At 48.4% G+C, this 12,920-nt stretch overlaps 1 protein-coding gene and 1 long non-coding RNA gene across 5 annotated transcripts in view; one reads left to right on the top strand and one right to left on the bottom strand.

The window, feature by feature from the left end:
* LOC123000302 (uncharacterized) overlaps positions 1–3,216 on the bottom strand; it is a 35,198-nt gene extending 31,982 nt beyond the window's left edge. The window contains exon 1 of the long non-coding RNA XR_006408232.3: positions 2,138–3,216. This is a non-coding gene — a long non-coding RNA (uncharacterized LOC123000302). The remainder of the gene's footprint in view (positions 1–2,137) is intronic.
* PIK3IP1 (phosphoinositide-3-kinase interacting protein 1) lies at positions 1,965–12,901 on the top strand. Of its 4 annotated transcripts, none has more exons than XM_026484867.4 (6): positions 1,965–2,229; positions 3,211–3,327; positions 3,421–3,540; positions 4,470–4,670; positions 4,769–4,847; positions 11,190–12,901. In XM_026484867.4, the coding sequence occupies exons 1-6, from the start codon at positions 2,145–2,147 to the stop codon at positions 11,392–11,394; spliced, it is 807 nt and encodes a 268-aa protein (XP_026340652.1). In that variant the 5' UTR covers positions 1,965–2,144; the 3' UTR covers positions 11,395–12,901. The 4 variants fall into 4 exon arrangements, with proteins under 4 accessions (XP_026340652.1, XP_048077269.1, XP_026340654.1 ...); XM_048221312.2 differs by lacking the exon at positions 11,190–12,901 and adding an exon at positions 6,207–7,785 and having other exon boundaries at positions 1,974–2,229; positions 4,494–4,670; XM_026484869.4 differs by lacking the exon at positions 11,190–12,901 and adding an exon at positions 6,207–7,785 and having other exon boundaries at positions 1,976–2,229.
* The last annotated feature ends 19 nt before the right edge of the window (positions 12,902–12,920 follow it).

The following is a 12,920-nucleotide window of genomic DNA, read 5'->3' as shown; positions in this document are numbered from 1 at the left end:
CTCTGAAATTAAAAACTGCATTCTCGGGGCGCCTGGGTGGCGCAGTCGTTAAGCGTCTGCCTTTGGCTCAGGGCGTGATCCCGGCGTTCCAGGATCAAGCCCCGCATCAGGCTCGATCCCGGTGTTCCAGGATCAAGCCCCGCATCAGGCTCCTCCGCTGGGAGCCTGCTTCTTCCTCTCCCACTCCTCCTGCTTGTGTTCCCTCTCTCGCTGGCTGTCTGTCTCTGTCAAATAAATAAATAAAATCTTAAAAAAAAACAATAAAAAAAAACTGCATTCTCATTTTCTCAAGTCTATGTATTTTATGTAATGAAACAAAATGTACATCATATTTCTCTTGCAGTGGTGTAAGAGTATTTAGGGTCCTCAAGGAAAATTGTGCAAAGAATGCTTCCCCTTCAGCCTTCTGCCTATAGAAATACCCTACTGATTCTCTGCAAATAATGTAAGATTTCTTTAGCAAATGAAATACACCCCGTTACTCTCTCCCTGACCATTTCTTTGTTTTTCATAACACTTAAGACCACCTGACACTTTACATATTTATCATTTATCTTTCCCAACTAGAATATAAGCTCCAAAAGGGCAGAGATTTCAAGTATTTTGTTCACAGATACATTCTCAGTATCTGGAACTGTATCTACTATGTGGTAAGTTCTCAAAAAAATTGTAAAATTAATAAAAGTGTTTTAAAAAGACCCCTAAATACTATATCAGAATTATTAAATTATAAAATTTTGGTATATCTGCATATATGTATATGTGAGTAAATTTACGGATTCTGTGTAATATCCAGCATATGCCAAGCCAGGAGTCAGAGGATCAGAAGCTTGTGTGGGGAGACAGAAGCATGATTGCAAAAACAAAGCAATACGTCTTATTAAATGGACTGAAGGAATCAAAGACAGTCAGCAAACTTCTGTAAAAGTAAACTAAATGTATCTCTGTCCTTTCCATGTCTGAAATCTGACTGTAGTAAATTCAAATTCACTTCAGATTGGTTGGATTGACATTAGCTTTCTTCCTTGATAAAGCTTTTGAAACTTAGTGAAGTTTTTTTTCTTCTCCCTAAATTACTGCCTAAAGATACAAGCCCTCAGATCGAAAGTTTCCTATTTCTATTTTGAGATTTGCCTGAGTCACAAGGTAGTCTTGGAGAATCACTGCGCTCTCTCCCTCCATTTACTGAGGCTGCCTGGGAACTCAAACTGTCAGCCAAACAGGAAGAGGACCCTTCTGCCTAACTCCAAAAGGCCTAAGTCATACGAATGTGGTGAGGTTTAATGATGGATATAAATCACTGTGAATGGATTTCCCACAGGGTGGAGGAAAAATAGCAAACATTTGACTTAACTTCCTCTATATGAATTCACGGCTGGTAGAAAGGGTAGATTATTAAATATAGCTGAGCAAATGTCCCAATGTTAGCATAACATGTGTTTTCAACTAAAGAGATCCCTTCTGTATTCCTACTATATATGACACCCCCAAAACCCAAATATAAACAAAGTAAAGTGACTGATCCGATCCTGGCAAAGTTATACTGTTAAAAAAAAAAAAAGTCCGTGTTCATAAAAATGTAAAAACCACAAAGGCCCTTTTCCTTTTTCAGGAATGGATGTAAAGTGTTCCTTCCACCTGGATACTCTTATTTGAGCCCCCTATGTGGTCTTGAGCTCCTCCTGCTTGTATAGTTAGCATGTCCTAAGTTGTTCTGCCTTTGTGACTATAATTTCAAACCTTCCTCCCCACAATGATGCTTCTTGACAGAGTTACTCTTTCTGTACTCACACAAAGGGAAACAGAAGAGATGAAAAGCCCTGGGGATGCAGTCAGTTTAGGTCTCAAACTGATCCTCTGCTAAGCACAACCTGAACTTCCCTGCCTCTCTCTTCTCTGGGCGGAGCTCCTCTCTCGGCTTAGTGATCTTGCATGGCATAGGAGGCTTAGGACCCAGGGGGCGCCTTTCAGCTGAAAAAACACCTCGCTGCAGCAAGCTAGCTGGGAAGCTCCCAGTTCTAAAGAGAGGCTGTTTACCAGAAGAGCATAACAAGGGCAGGTCTGACTGCAAGGCTGGGGACTGGGAGGCAGAACCCACGCCAAGGGGACCCCGGTTGGATACTGGTTGGTCAATCACCTGCAAGATGAAGGAGGTGAGGATGCTCTTAGCCTGGGTGCAAACATTCCTCATCAGCAACATGCTCCCAGCAGAAGCCTATGGATCTGGAGGTGAGATTACAATCTTTCCTTCCTGCAGCAACTTAATGAAGTAGAAAGGGTAAAGCTCTCTATTTCCCAAGCGTGGCCAGGCTCGACAGGAAGATCATTGGAAATGAAGCTTTTAGCTGGTTTCTCTTGTCCCATGAAAGCTGCTGCTGCTGCTTCTTTTTTTCCCCCTTTCTTCTTCTTCTTTCTCCTTTCCCTGTCAGGGGCTTGCAGCTCCATATTTGCCATTAAGAACAAAGGCAAGTAGCCACTTTCTCTGTTCTTTTCCTTGCCTGTGGCTCATGAGTGGATGGAATTTGGGGTTCATCTCCCCTACTCCCTAAGCGCTGTTCTTTTCAGGGGCTTTGCATGGTGTGGTTAGGGCACAGGCCCTCCTTCCCCAAGCTTTCCTCCTAAGGGGAATGGGAGTTCGGAGTTACATCCAAACAGCGATGAGGCAGGTTCCCTCCGTTTGAGGCTCTCTTTTGCCTGACTGAATCAAAGCTTTTGTAGAATCCTCTTGGGAGGGAGTGTTGCCAGTGCAAGTGTGGCCATATCCGTGAAAGGAATATCCCAGTTTATGTAAGATGAAATTACAACACAGGGATGAATTTTAGGTCTGGTCGCCCACCGACCCAAAACTTTCAACATCTCCAAAAAGGTACTCGAACCCAGGCTTCCCCGACACACTCCTCCAAAGTGGCCACAAGTTCCAGAGTAACAACCCCTTGCACTTGTGCAGAGCTTTCCAGCTTAAAAAAAGAAAAGCAAAGCTAACATTCTCTGAGCGCTGAGGGCCGGGCACCAGAGAAGGGCTTTAGACGCGCTTTCTTTCTCTTCCTTCTCTTTCCGGCCTCACAACAACCTTTCAAGGCAGCAGGGGTTTTCCACGTGAGGTCAGGGAGGTCCAGCCGGGCTCAGGGTCGCCCAGGCGGGGTGGGCCCGGCTCCCCTGCCGGCCACTCAGTGTGTGTGGGGGGGGGGGGGCGGCTCCTCTTCCTCACAGGCTGCTTCTGGGACAACGGCCACCTGTACCGGGCGGACCAGCCCTCCCCAGCACCGGGCCTGCGCTGCCTCAACTGGCTGGAGGCGCAGAGTGGCCTGGCGTCTGCCCTCGAGTCGAGTAAGTGTACGCCCCGGGCGGCGGGCGAGGGGCGGGCGACGGCCGCGGCCTGGGTCCTGGCCCCGTCCCATGGCGCCTTCTCTCCCCTCTTAGAGGCCGGCAACCATAGCTACTGCCGGAACCCGGACCAGGACCCACGCGGGCCCTGGTGCTACGTCAGCAGCGAGGCTGGCGATCCTGAGAAGCGGCCTTGCGAGGACCTGCGCTGCCCAGGTACCCGACCGGACTCCGAGGTCCTGAGGACCCCCCAAACCCCCACGCCCAGGGCGGCCTGGGAGCGGCGGTTACACCCGCCGCGCACGTGCGACCGCGCGTCGCCGGCCGGCCCCGCCCCGCCCCGCGCCGTCCGATTGGCCAGGGCTGTCTCCAGGCCTCAGGGCCCAAAGCCCATTGGCCGCTGCCGCCTCTCGGAGTGAGCTCATCCTCCGCGAGCGCCTTGTAAACAACCGTGGGAGGCGAGGCCCCACCTCTTGGCCGCGCACTCTGGGTCTGGTGCGCAGCCTCCTGGAGCTCACGGGGCTTGAGTTCCGGCCCCACGCCCTAAGCGAGTCCCTCAGCGTCTAGTGTGGTTGTGGAGCGTCTGTGTGTTAAGTACTCTACTCACAGCGCCCCTGGAAGGAAGCTGTTTGGGGGATCTCAGCCTCAGAGAAGTTCAGCGACATGTTGAAGGCAATGGCAGGGTTCAAATTTGAATCTAAGTTTCTTGGACTCCAGAGTGAAGGCTAGTTGCTCCCGAGGCAGTGAGACCGTTCTCAGAGATTAAATGGGATGTGTAACGCGTATAACATAGGGATTGGCAAACTGTGGATTCATGGATTGTTTCCTAGCGCAGAGGAGGACCCCTTGGAGAAGAGGGCAACTGAGCCGGGCCTTGGAAGCTGGCAAGGATTTGGACAGAAAAAAGACATGGGAGGCAGGAGAGGCTCTTTCTTATGTCCTTCCTCTCACATTTGCCTTGTCACAATTGTAGTGTGGCCCCCTTAGACCTGGTCTTGCCCCTGGGGCAAGGATTGATTTCAGTGTGTATGTGCATGCTAGGGTGAACTCCTTTCCCCTTACCTCCCCCAACACTCCAGGCCAGTTTCAGCTGTGGAATTGACTCAGGCTACTCTAATGAGACATATTTTACACTTCACCTCCAGAGACCACTTCCCTGTCCCCTCCAGCCTCCACAGAGGAAACTGAGGAGGCGTCTGAAGTGCCAAGTGGAGATGAGGTGCAGGTGTTTGCTCCTGCCAACGCCCTGCCCGCCCGGAGTGAGGCAGCAGCCGTGCAGCCAGTGATTGGGATCAGCCAGCGGGTGCGGATGAACTCCAAGGAGAAAAAGGACCTGGGAACTCTGGGTATGATTGCCCCAACCCGTCCTTATGCAAGTCACCAAGAAGTATTTTCTGATCGTCTGGGGTGAGGCTAATGGGACGTTGTGTCCTGTCCTTGGCAGGGTATGTGCTGGGCATTACCATGATGGTGATCATCATCGCCATTGGAGCTGGCATCGTCTTGGGCTATACCTACAAGAGGTCAGTAGCTTCTCTTCTGGGCTGAGAGGAGGGGAAGAAGGTACATAAAGTCAAATCTGACTTCTTTGTGGCATACGTACCCCAAAAGGAAGTCAAGTATTGAAAGAGGAAAATTAGCTTAAGATGTACAGAGTTGGTTCTCGTCTTTACCAGGTGACCTTGGACAAACCTTTTCCTTTAGGGTCTTTACTCCTCACCCAAAAGCCTTGTGAGGTAGGAGTTCTTGTTTCCCACTTTACAGGTGAGGAAGCTTTCATCAGAGAGGTGAAGTGACTTGCCCAAGGTCATAGTGCCTGGGAGTGGCAGAACCTAGATTCAAACCCAGCTCTTTTGATACCAGATTCTCTGCTGTCTAATCCAACATGCCCGGTATGGAAGTGAGTGGTACTGCAGAAATCAGGCTGGACACTCATTGCAGGGTCCCAGAGACTGAATTCTTTCTGTGAGTGATAAAATTCTACTAGAGGGGCACCTGGTGGCTCAGTCGGTTAAGCATCCAACTTGGTTTCAACTTGATCATGATCTCAGGGTTGTGAGATTGAGCCCCACATTGGGCTCTGCCGCACTGGGCATGGAGCCTGTTTAAGATTCTTTCTCTCCCTCCGTGCCTCCCCCTTTTATAAAATACATAAAAATAAAATCCTACCAGAAAAGGTTCCTAGCCACTCCTTTTGCAGTTGGGGCTTGAATTCCCTGGGGCCATAAGCAGTGGGATCTCCTTCAGAACAGGAGGAAAAAGTGAGTTGGAGGACATAGAACCTGTTTGCTACTCATCACCACATATGAGAAATCCGAAGAGGTTCCTAGGAAACTCGGGGACCTGACCTCTGGCTGGGACAACAGGAGGAGGAATGCTCATTTTGAGAGGCCTCCTGAAATATCATATGGAAAAGGCTCTCAAAGCCCACGATGGGTGCATGATGCCAGAGTTGCATTCATTTTTATTGCATTGGCTAGTTCTGGGAAAATTATTTGCCATTCTGGGCAACATCAGGGGATTTGACTTCTAGCCCTGGGTGCTTGTGATATTTCTCTTCTATGGTCTGAGAAGGCTTTCCGAAAGGAAAGTGACATGGCGGCCTGCATTTTCCAGTGGCAAGGGCTGTGTCTGAGCTCACAGCCCCGGTGGGTCACCCAGCATTAAATAAACCTAGGGTGTCCTTAGAGACGGTGTAGTCAGCCTCCTCACTTTACACATGAAAAAGGGGAAGTGTTGGCTAAGAATAATAATAAGAACAAGAGCAAAAGTGAACATTTACCATATGCCACACCCTGCTTCAAGCAATTTGCATGCTCTAACTCAGTTCTTATAATCACCCTTGTGAGGTAAATGCTGTTATCATCCCGTTTACATGTTAGGAAACAGACAAGAGAGGATATGTACCTTGCTCGAGGTCACACACGTAGCATTTGGTGGAGCCAAGTCTTAAATGTTGCCACAAAGTAAGTACCTGTGTGATTTTGGGCAAGTTGCTTCTGTTCCCTACTGCAGAGCTTAGCTCAGTGTGTAGCACATAGTAAGTGGTCAGTAAATGATAGCTGTTTTTTCTTTTCTGTAAAATATGAGTCCTGTACTAGCACTCTCTAAGCCCTTGTTCCTTCTCTGATTTTCTATAATTCAGGAAGCAGAGGTTCAGAGAGAGCCAAGTATTGACCTAAGAGGGTCTCCTGATTTCCATTCCGAGGCTGTTGCCCCCAGTGGGATGGTTAACATGGCAGGTCCAGGGACACCGACTTGTTCATTTCAGCAAGGTAGAGGAAATGATGTGGTAGCCCTGGCCTACAGTTCATAATCAGACCCAAACCTGTTGGCTGAGTTGAGCCCTTGAAATATTTCCGCCTTCCTCAGCCACTGGATAGCAATTGGCTCTTCTCCAATCTTGTGACAGTTTCCAGGCCTCCAGGTGCTTGAACTGACTAAATGTTCCTAATTCTGAGTTCAGTTCTCATGCCCAATAAGGAATCCAGGCCTTTTTTTCTTCTAAATTTGCTTCTCTAGGCTGTCATAGGACTGTCCCGAGGCCTAGAATTTATTGTCCTGTAAACTCAAGGCAAAGCACCAAGTCACCAGACTCCCTGTCACTAACCACTGGACCACCCCTTTCCTCAGCAAAAGTGCTCTGAGAACAGATTATAACAGGAAACCGCATGTGGGCTAGAGGCAAGCTCTCAGCTCCCATCTCTCTCCGAAGTCAGAGAACTGTGTGTCCTGGAAAGAGCTTTTGAGTGTAGGTTCTGCCATTTCTCTGCACTTTGGTTTCTTGACTATTGTATGGGGATATATCCTCCTCCATATACCCATAACCACCACCCAAGATTATCATAAGTATTAAATATAAGCGGTAGAACACCAATCAGGTTAGATAATCATAATAGCAGCCAATATTTATTGCATGCTTTTTAAATAAATAGGGCCTTACTGAATGCTCTTCCCTGATGATCTGGCCCAAGCCTCATGACCACACTTACAAGGTTCACTTTTTACACCATTTTACAGTAAGCTGCTGAGACTTAAAAGAGTTAAGTGCCATGTCTAAGCTACATAGCCAGTAAGATGTGTCCAGGGATTATCCGTATATCCCAAAAGCCCAGCGAGGCTCAGCAGCATCATGCAAATTTGCTTTGAATTGCAAAGGACAGTAGGAAAAATGGAAACTTTGAAAATAAAATAGCTGGGTCTAGAAGTCAAAAGAACCAGGATGTAGTGTTGGAGCTGCTGCCAATTCTGGGTGCAACACTGGACAAGTAATTTACCTTCTCTGGTTTCCTCAGAGTTTCCTCATCTGTAAAAAGTGTAAAGGCAGGAGGTTAGATGTGATGATCCTCTCTTCACATGTTTCCTAAAAAGGCAATATTACTTTGCTGGTGGCTGTAGATGGTACTGGGTTCAAATCCCAGCTCTGCTATTTGCTTAAATAAATGGTTTAACCTCTCTGCATCTGCCTTCCCATCTCTGAAACAGGGATCCTAATAGATACCATATAGGTTTGTTGTGAGGATGAAATTAGACAGTGTAGCTGGGCATAGGGTTTGTGTTCATAGCCTTAGCTGCCTTGAGGAACTTTTCCTGAGCAGCAGTATGGCACAGCACTACTTCCAACTGGAAAATAGTGAAAGAATAATGGGAAGAAACCTGTGTTGCCTGAAGGAAGTCTGGGGTGTTTCCATCACCGCAAAGAGCATGTCAGAGGCAGGCAGCAGCTCCATTCACACCTGCTGACTCTGGCCAGCCCAGCTCCCAATCATGGCTCTGGAGCAGTCATGGATAAAATTACTGTAACCCTTGAACTCTGTAAAGGACCATGAGGCTAATGGGATGGAGCTTTCCCCTGGCTGGGAAGGGCAAGCAGGAACCAGGCTTCCTCTCAGGGGAGTAAGGGCCGCAGGTGGGGGTGGGTGAGGGCTCAGCCTGTCGGGTCTTTGTCATGGTTGTCTAGGCTACCGGGTTCAGCCAGCCAGTCTGCAGCTCCCTGTCCCTGCCCCGAGCGCAGTGTCTGTGCTATCCGGAGGGAGCGTTTATTTTCTGATAAAAAGGCAAGGGAAAAAACTGTAAGTCAACGCTACTCCACCCTCTTAGGAGAGGAGCTGAGTCAGTGAATAAGCCTTTTGTTCTTTCTTGGCTGCCAGACAACAGCCTGGCCACCCCCCACCCACCCACCCAGAGGCAGTAGGAAGGGGCTGAGCTGCCTGATGGTCAATGCAGCAGGCTTGGTGGCCTCTCAGATCTTGGAGCTGGGGACAGCCTCTGCATCTCCAGCACTCCTAGGCACCATTAACAGGAGGCCTGTAGGGTTGGGTGTGCTTTGAGGCTTCTAAATGGATGAGACTGTAATTCAGATGAATCCCAGCACCTCCTTCCTTTACCCTTGGCTGTTCTTCCAGTCTTGTTCTGCTCCATTAATATGAATTGATTTTTTTCCCCCTAAAGACTTGTTTATGATGCAGCTTGACCATTATCAACAGCTGGCCACAGCCAGATGCTTGGTAAAGAAGGTAGCTGAGGAAAGCAGGACAACTCCAAAGCCTCAGTTTCTTCATCTATAAAATGTGGATAATATTATCTTGCAAAGTTGGTGCAGAAGTGGTAGATATATAAAGTGTGTGGCATCCAGTAGGTGCATAGGTGGCTCTTTTCATCCTGGATAATGGGAAGGTCATTTCCTGGCACCTTGGTAGGTACTCAGGATGTGTGAGTTCTCACTTTCCGTCTTCCTCCAGCCCCTTAGATTTTGAAATTCAGGCCTTGGCAAAGGACACTTGCATACTCCACCTCTTTTGTTAATTACCTTTTGGCCTTCTGCTGGCTTGGGGCTCCCTTAATAAAATTAAATCCAGACCTTCCAAGTTTTTCCTTACATGGGCAACCTTGAAGAATCTGGCTTTTTGTTTTATTATGGGAGGAGGTGTTTCCTTCTGTGGTGACAGCTGTAACTGATGAGCAGTGCCCAAGGGCAAAGTGAATCTTAGGCCGAGTGGGGATATACTTGGGCCAGACAACCATCTTCCCATGTCCCTCCATTTCCTTTTGGGGTGCTCTGGGAGTTATTCTGCTGCAGGAGTTGGTAGTATCCAGTACAGAGGTTAATGATAAGTATGGGGCAAGCGTCTCAGGCTTGCACATGCAGAAACTCAGTCACCCAGGGTGACTCAGGGAGATGAGCTCACAAATTTGCCTTCTGTGACCTTACAATGAAAAATAGGGAATCAGAGCACATCTCATGTGAGGAATCTCACAGCATGTCAGGGGCCCTGGAGGTTATCAAGCCCAAGTCCTTGTTTTACAAATGATAAAATTAAGGTCCAGAAAGAAGGGGAGCTGCTGAGGTCACATAAACAATAACTGCCTTGGCTGGTCAGTAGTTTCCTTGGGAAACCAGATTAAGATAACATTGCTTGGTGAGTCAAGTCATATTCAGGGCAAATCATAATAACCTTCTCTGTGAGTTTTATAGCAGTTCCGCTGTTTTCAAAATGCATTCACATTCATTATCTTATTTTGAGGCACATGTTATCCCCATTTCACAGATGAGGAAACCAAGGCTCAGCAAGGCTGTGTTTTGCCAGGTGTCACTCAGCCAAGGCTAAGCTGGTACTAGAATTCACTAGAACTGGTTGCTTTAAAGCTAGTTCTGAGGTACCTGTGCAGACTCCGCCCCCTCTAGGCCCTGCTGTTTTCTCAATATCCTTCAGTCTCTGGAAACTTGCCATTGTACCTCAAATGATAGAGGTATAATCCATCTGATTTCAGCTATTTCCCTGAGGTCTGAAGTAGGCAGGTGTTGTTTCACCAAGTCATCGATCAGCTGCCTGTTTCAAGTTCTCTTTGGGGTGGGCTCCTTCTGGGAAGATTTCCTCTGACAGTTGAGCCCATGTGTCTAGTTGTGACTTCAGAGTATGCCGATTTGGGTCCTGGGTGTTGGTTCTGTGCAGTGTGCTAGGCACTCACCAAACCCTTTGGCCTGCAATGGGCATGGTCCAGGTCAGTGGGAAGGGGCCTGACATGTGCAGCCAGAAGACTGGGTTTGAGTCCCTGTGCCACCATTTCTTTGGGATGACCCTGATCAGGTCAGAACTTCTCTGAGTATCAGCTGGAGTCCAACAGACTTGGGTTTGAGCCCATTATGTTACTGGAGAATTCATTCACTTCTCTGAGCTATTTCTTCATCTGTAAAATGAATTCCTAGGGTTCAGCCAAGAATGGAGTGAGATAATGTACGAAAGTTCTTAGCATGGAGTGAACACTCCATTTGAGTAAAACAGGGCAACACCATGTCCTGATTGGGTCACTGAGCACCATGAGAATTCAAAGGTGTGCAAACATGGAGGGATCTGATGGTCACTGGCTCATTGTTTCCCATTGACCTGAACAGCCCTTAGTCCCTTTTGCCCCCTGGAGGGGCTGGGAACAGTCCTTGTTTCCAGCTAGTGCTCACACCTTCCAAGGACTTTAGAATAAGACAGCTGTCTTAGAATTGGTCAGTTTTCTGCACAACTTTTGGTTAGGACTGAGATGGTTCTCTGGGTCTCTTGGAGCCCTTGGCTGAAAGAACAAAACCATATCTTGCTTTTAGAGTCTCTCCCCTCTACACTGTCTTCACTGAGCCTGTTGCAGCTGTGTGAGGTTCATGCTGGTATACACCGGTTTTACAGACGAGGAAGCAGAGACCAGAGATGTAGGAGCTTCTTGTTAAGGCATTCTGGCAGAATGGAAATCTCATACATCAGCCACTGATTCACTCTGACCACGCTTAGCCTGCGCCCCTGCCTGGGTGCAGCAATGCTATTTAATGAGCAAAGCCATGCAGGAGGCACAGCCTGAATGCTTCCTTCTTTTCCTGCCAGGGGGAAGGACCTGAAAGAGCAGCATGACCAGCAAGTATGTGAGAGGGAGATGCAGCGAATAACCCTACCCTTATCTGCTTTCACCAACCCTACCTGTGAGATCGTGGATGAGAAGACTATTGTGGTCCACACCAACCAGACTCCAGTGGACCTTCAGGAGGGCAGTGCCCCCCTCATGGGTCAGGCAGGCACTCCTGGGGCCTGAGCTGCCAGTAATGGGCAGGAGCCCATGCAGACACTGGTGCAGAACAGCCTACCCTCCTACACTTGGGAGGATCTACACTTTTTGTTGTGGTTAAAACCCTCCCTTGACTTTTTTTTTTTTTTTTTTTGGTGAATTCTAAAACAGAAGCAGGTGGTGTGCTGAGGGCGAGGCTGGGTAGGGTCCTACCAATGCTCCTCCTCCATCCCTTAGAGCAGGATTTTGCCTGTGGACGGAGACAGCGGCAGCCCCCAAAGCAGTGCTGCTGACAAGGGCTTCCAAACATTGTCTGTGCCCCGGAACTGAACCAGGGACCAATAAGGAGCTCCCCCGGGCTCCTCTGTGCTTTATTATCTAAGATGGCCTCAGTCTCCGCCCTTCTGTTTTTTCTCTGTGGGCTTGAGTGGCGCATACTGTTATCCATAGTTCAGGTCAAGCGGGTCAAGAGGCAGTATTTAAAAAAATATATTTAGTTTTTAAAATAGTTGGGATGGAACTCCCTACTGACCTCTGAGAACCAGAAATGAATCCATACAAAAGTCAAAACTGTGGGTTGAGAATGGGGTCTAGGCTGGGGGCTCCTGGGGGTGCTCCGGCTTGCTGGTGGTGATGTGCCTTGATAACCATGGGCCGGGCCTGGGCCCAGGGACTCTTCCTGTTTCAAAAGGAAAGGAAGGGAAGAATCGCACTGAACATTCCACTTGGGAAGAGGGTAGAGAAGGATCCGTGGCTGCTTTAGGCCACAGGACCTGGGGTACCCTAGACAGCCTCTGTTCAGGGTAGACGATGACCTCTTTTCGTTTTTCAGGGGTAAGACAACAGCCAGCTAACCTACAGGAATTACACTGTGGGGCCTTGTGAGCTGCTTCTGAGAGGTTAACTCAGAAACTAAGCTCAGAGGCAAGGTAATAAAGTGCTTCAGGGCTTAAGTTTGCAGGTCACCTCCAGGCCAGTGCATTCCTGTGGGGTAGTAGGGTTAGGGTCACAGCCCCTAACTTGTAAAACAGAACCATTGGCAGGGACCTTAGGGTTCCTCCAGCCTTTTGAACACAGGGGCCCACAGGGGGAAAGTAATGCCCAAGGTCGTAGAGCAAGCTACTGGCGTGGCCAGGAGAGTAACATTTCTCCACAGCACTGTGCTGCACTGAGCCAGTGGCTCAGCAGGGCCTCCAAGCCCTGATGGCACACTTGGAGGCCTTAGCAGTGCTCCCTATCCAGAGCTTCCTTCCCAAAGCCCTTCCACTGCCCCATATGGAGAAGGGGGGTCAGTAGGGCCCATTCTCTTCAGCAGACTATTCCTGGGAGTGGTTTGCTGAGGGGACCTAGGCCTCATGGGTTCCTTGGTGTTAGTGATGCTGAAGAAAAGAACAGTATATTACTGGTTTCTACTTTTCTATAAAAGCATTTCTCTGTGTACATGTTTTATATACCTCATTCTGATACCTGCATATTAAAGTGCAGGAAGTTGCTCTGCATTTGACTTATATAAATTAAAAACAAAACAAAACAACTCTGTATTGCCAAGTTTT

The sequence above is a fragment of the Ursus arctos genome, unplaced genomic scaffold (genome assembly GCF_023065955.2).
Source record: "Ursus arctos isolate Adak ecotype North America unplaced genomic scaffold, UrsArc2.0 scaffold_34, whole genome shotgun sequence".
Classification (NCBI taxonomy): Eukaryota; Metazoa; Chordata; class Mammalia; order Carnivora; family Ursidae; genus Ursus; species Ursus arctos.
This window is presented reverse-complemented; position numbering and strand designations above follow the sequence as displayed.

What these genes read in the sequence shown, in the direction of transcription:
- PIK3IP1 (XM_026484867.4), top strand. Translation starts at nt 2,145, where the DNA reads ATGAAGGAGGTGAGGATGCTCTTAGCCTGGGTGCAAACATTCCTCATC. An exon ending in AGAAGCCTATGGATCTGGAG is followed by an intron (nt 2,230 to 3,210) that starts GTGAGATTACAA and finishes TCTTCCTCACAG; the next exon opens with GCTGCTTCTGGGACAACGGC. An exon ending in TTGGGCTATACCTACAAGAG is followed by an intron (nt 4,848 to 11,189) that starts GTCAGTAGCTTC and finishes TTTTCCTGCCAG; the next exon opens with GGGGAAGGACCTGAAAGAGC.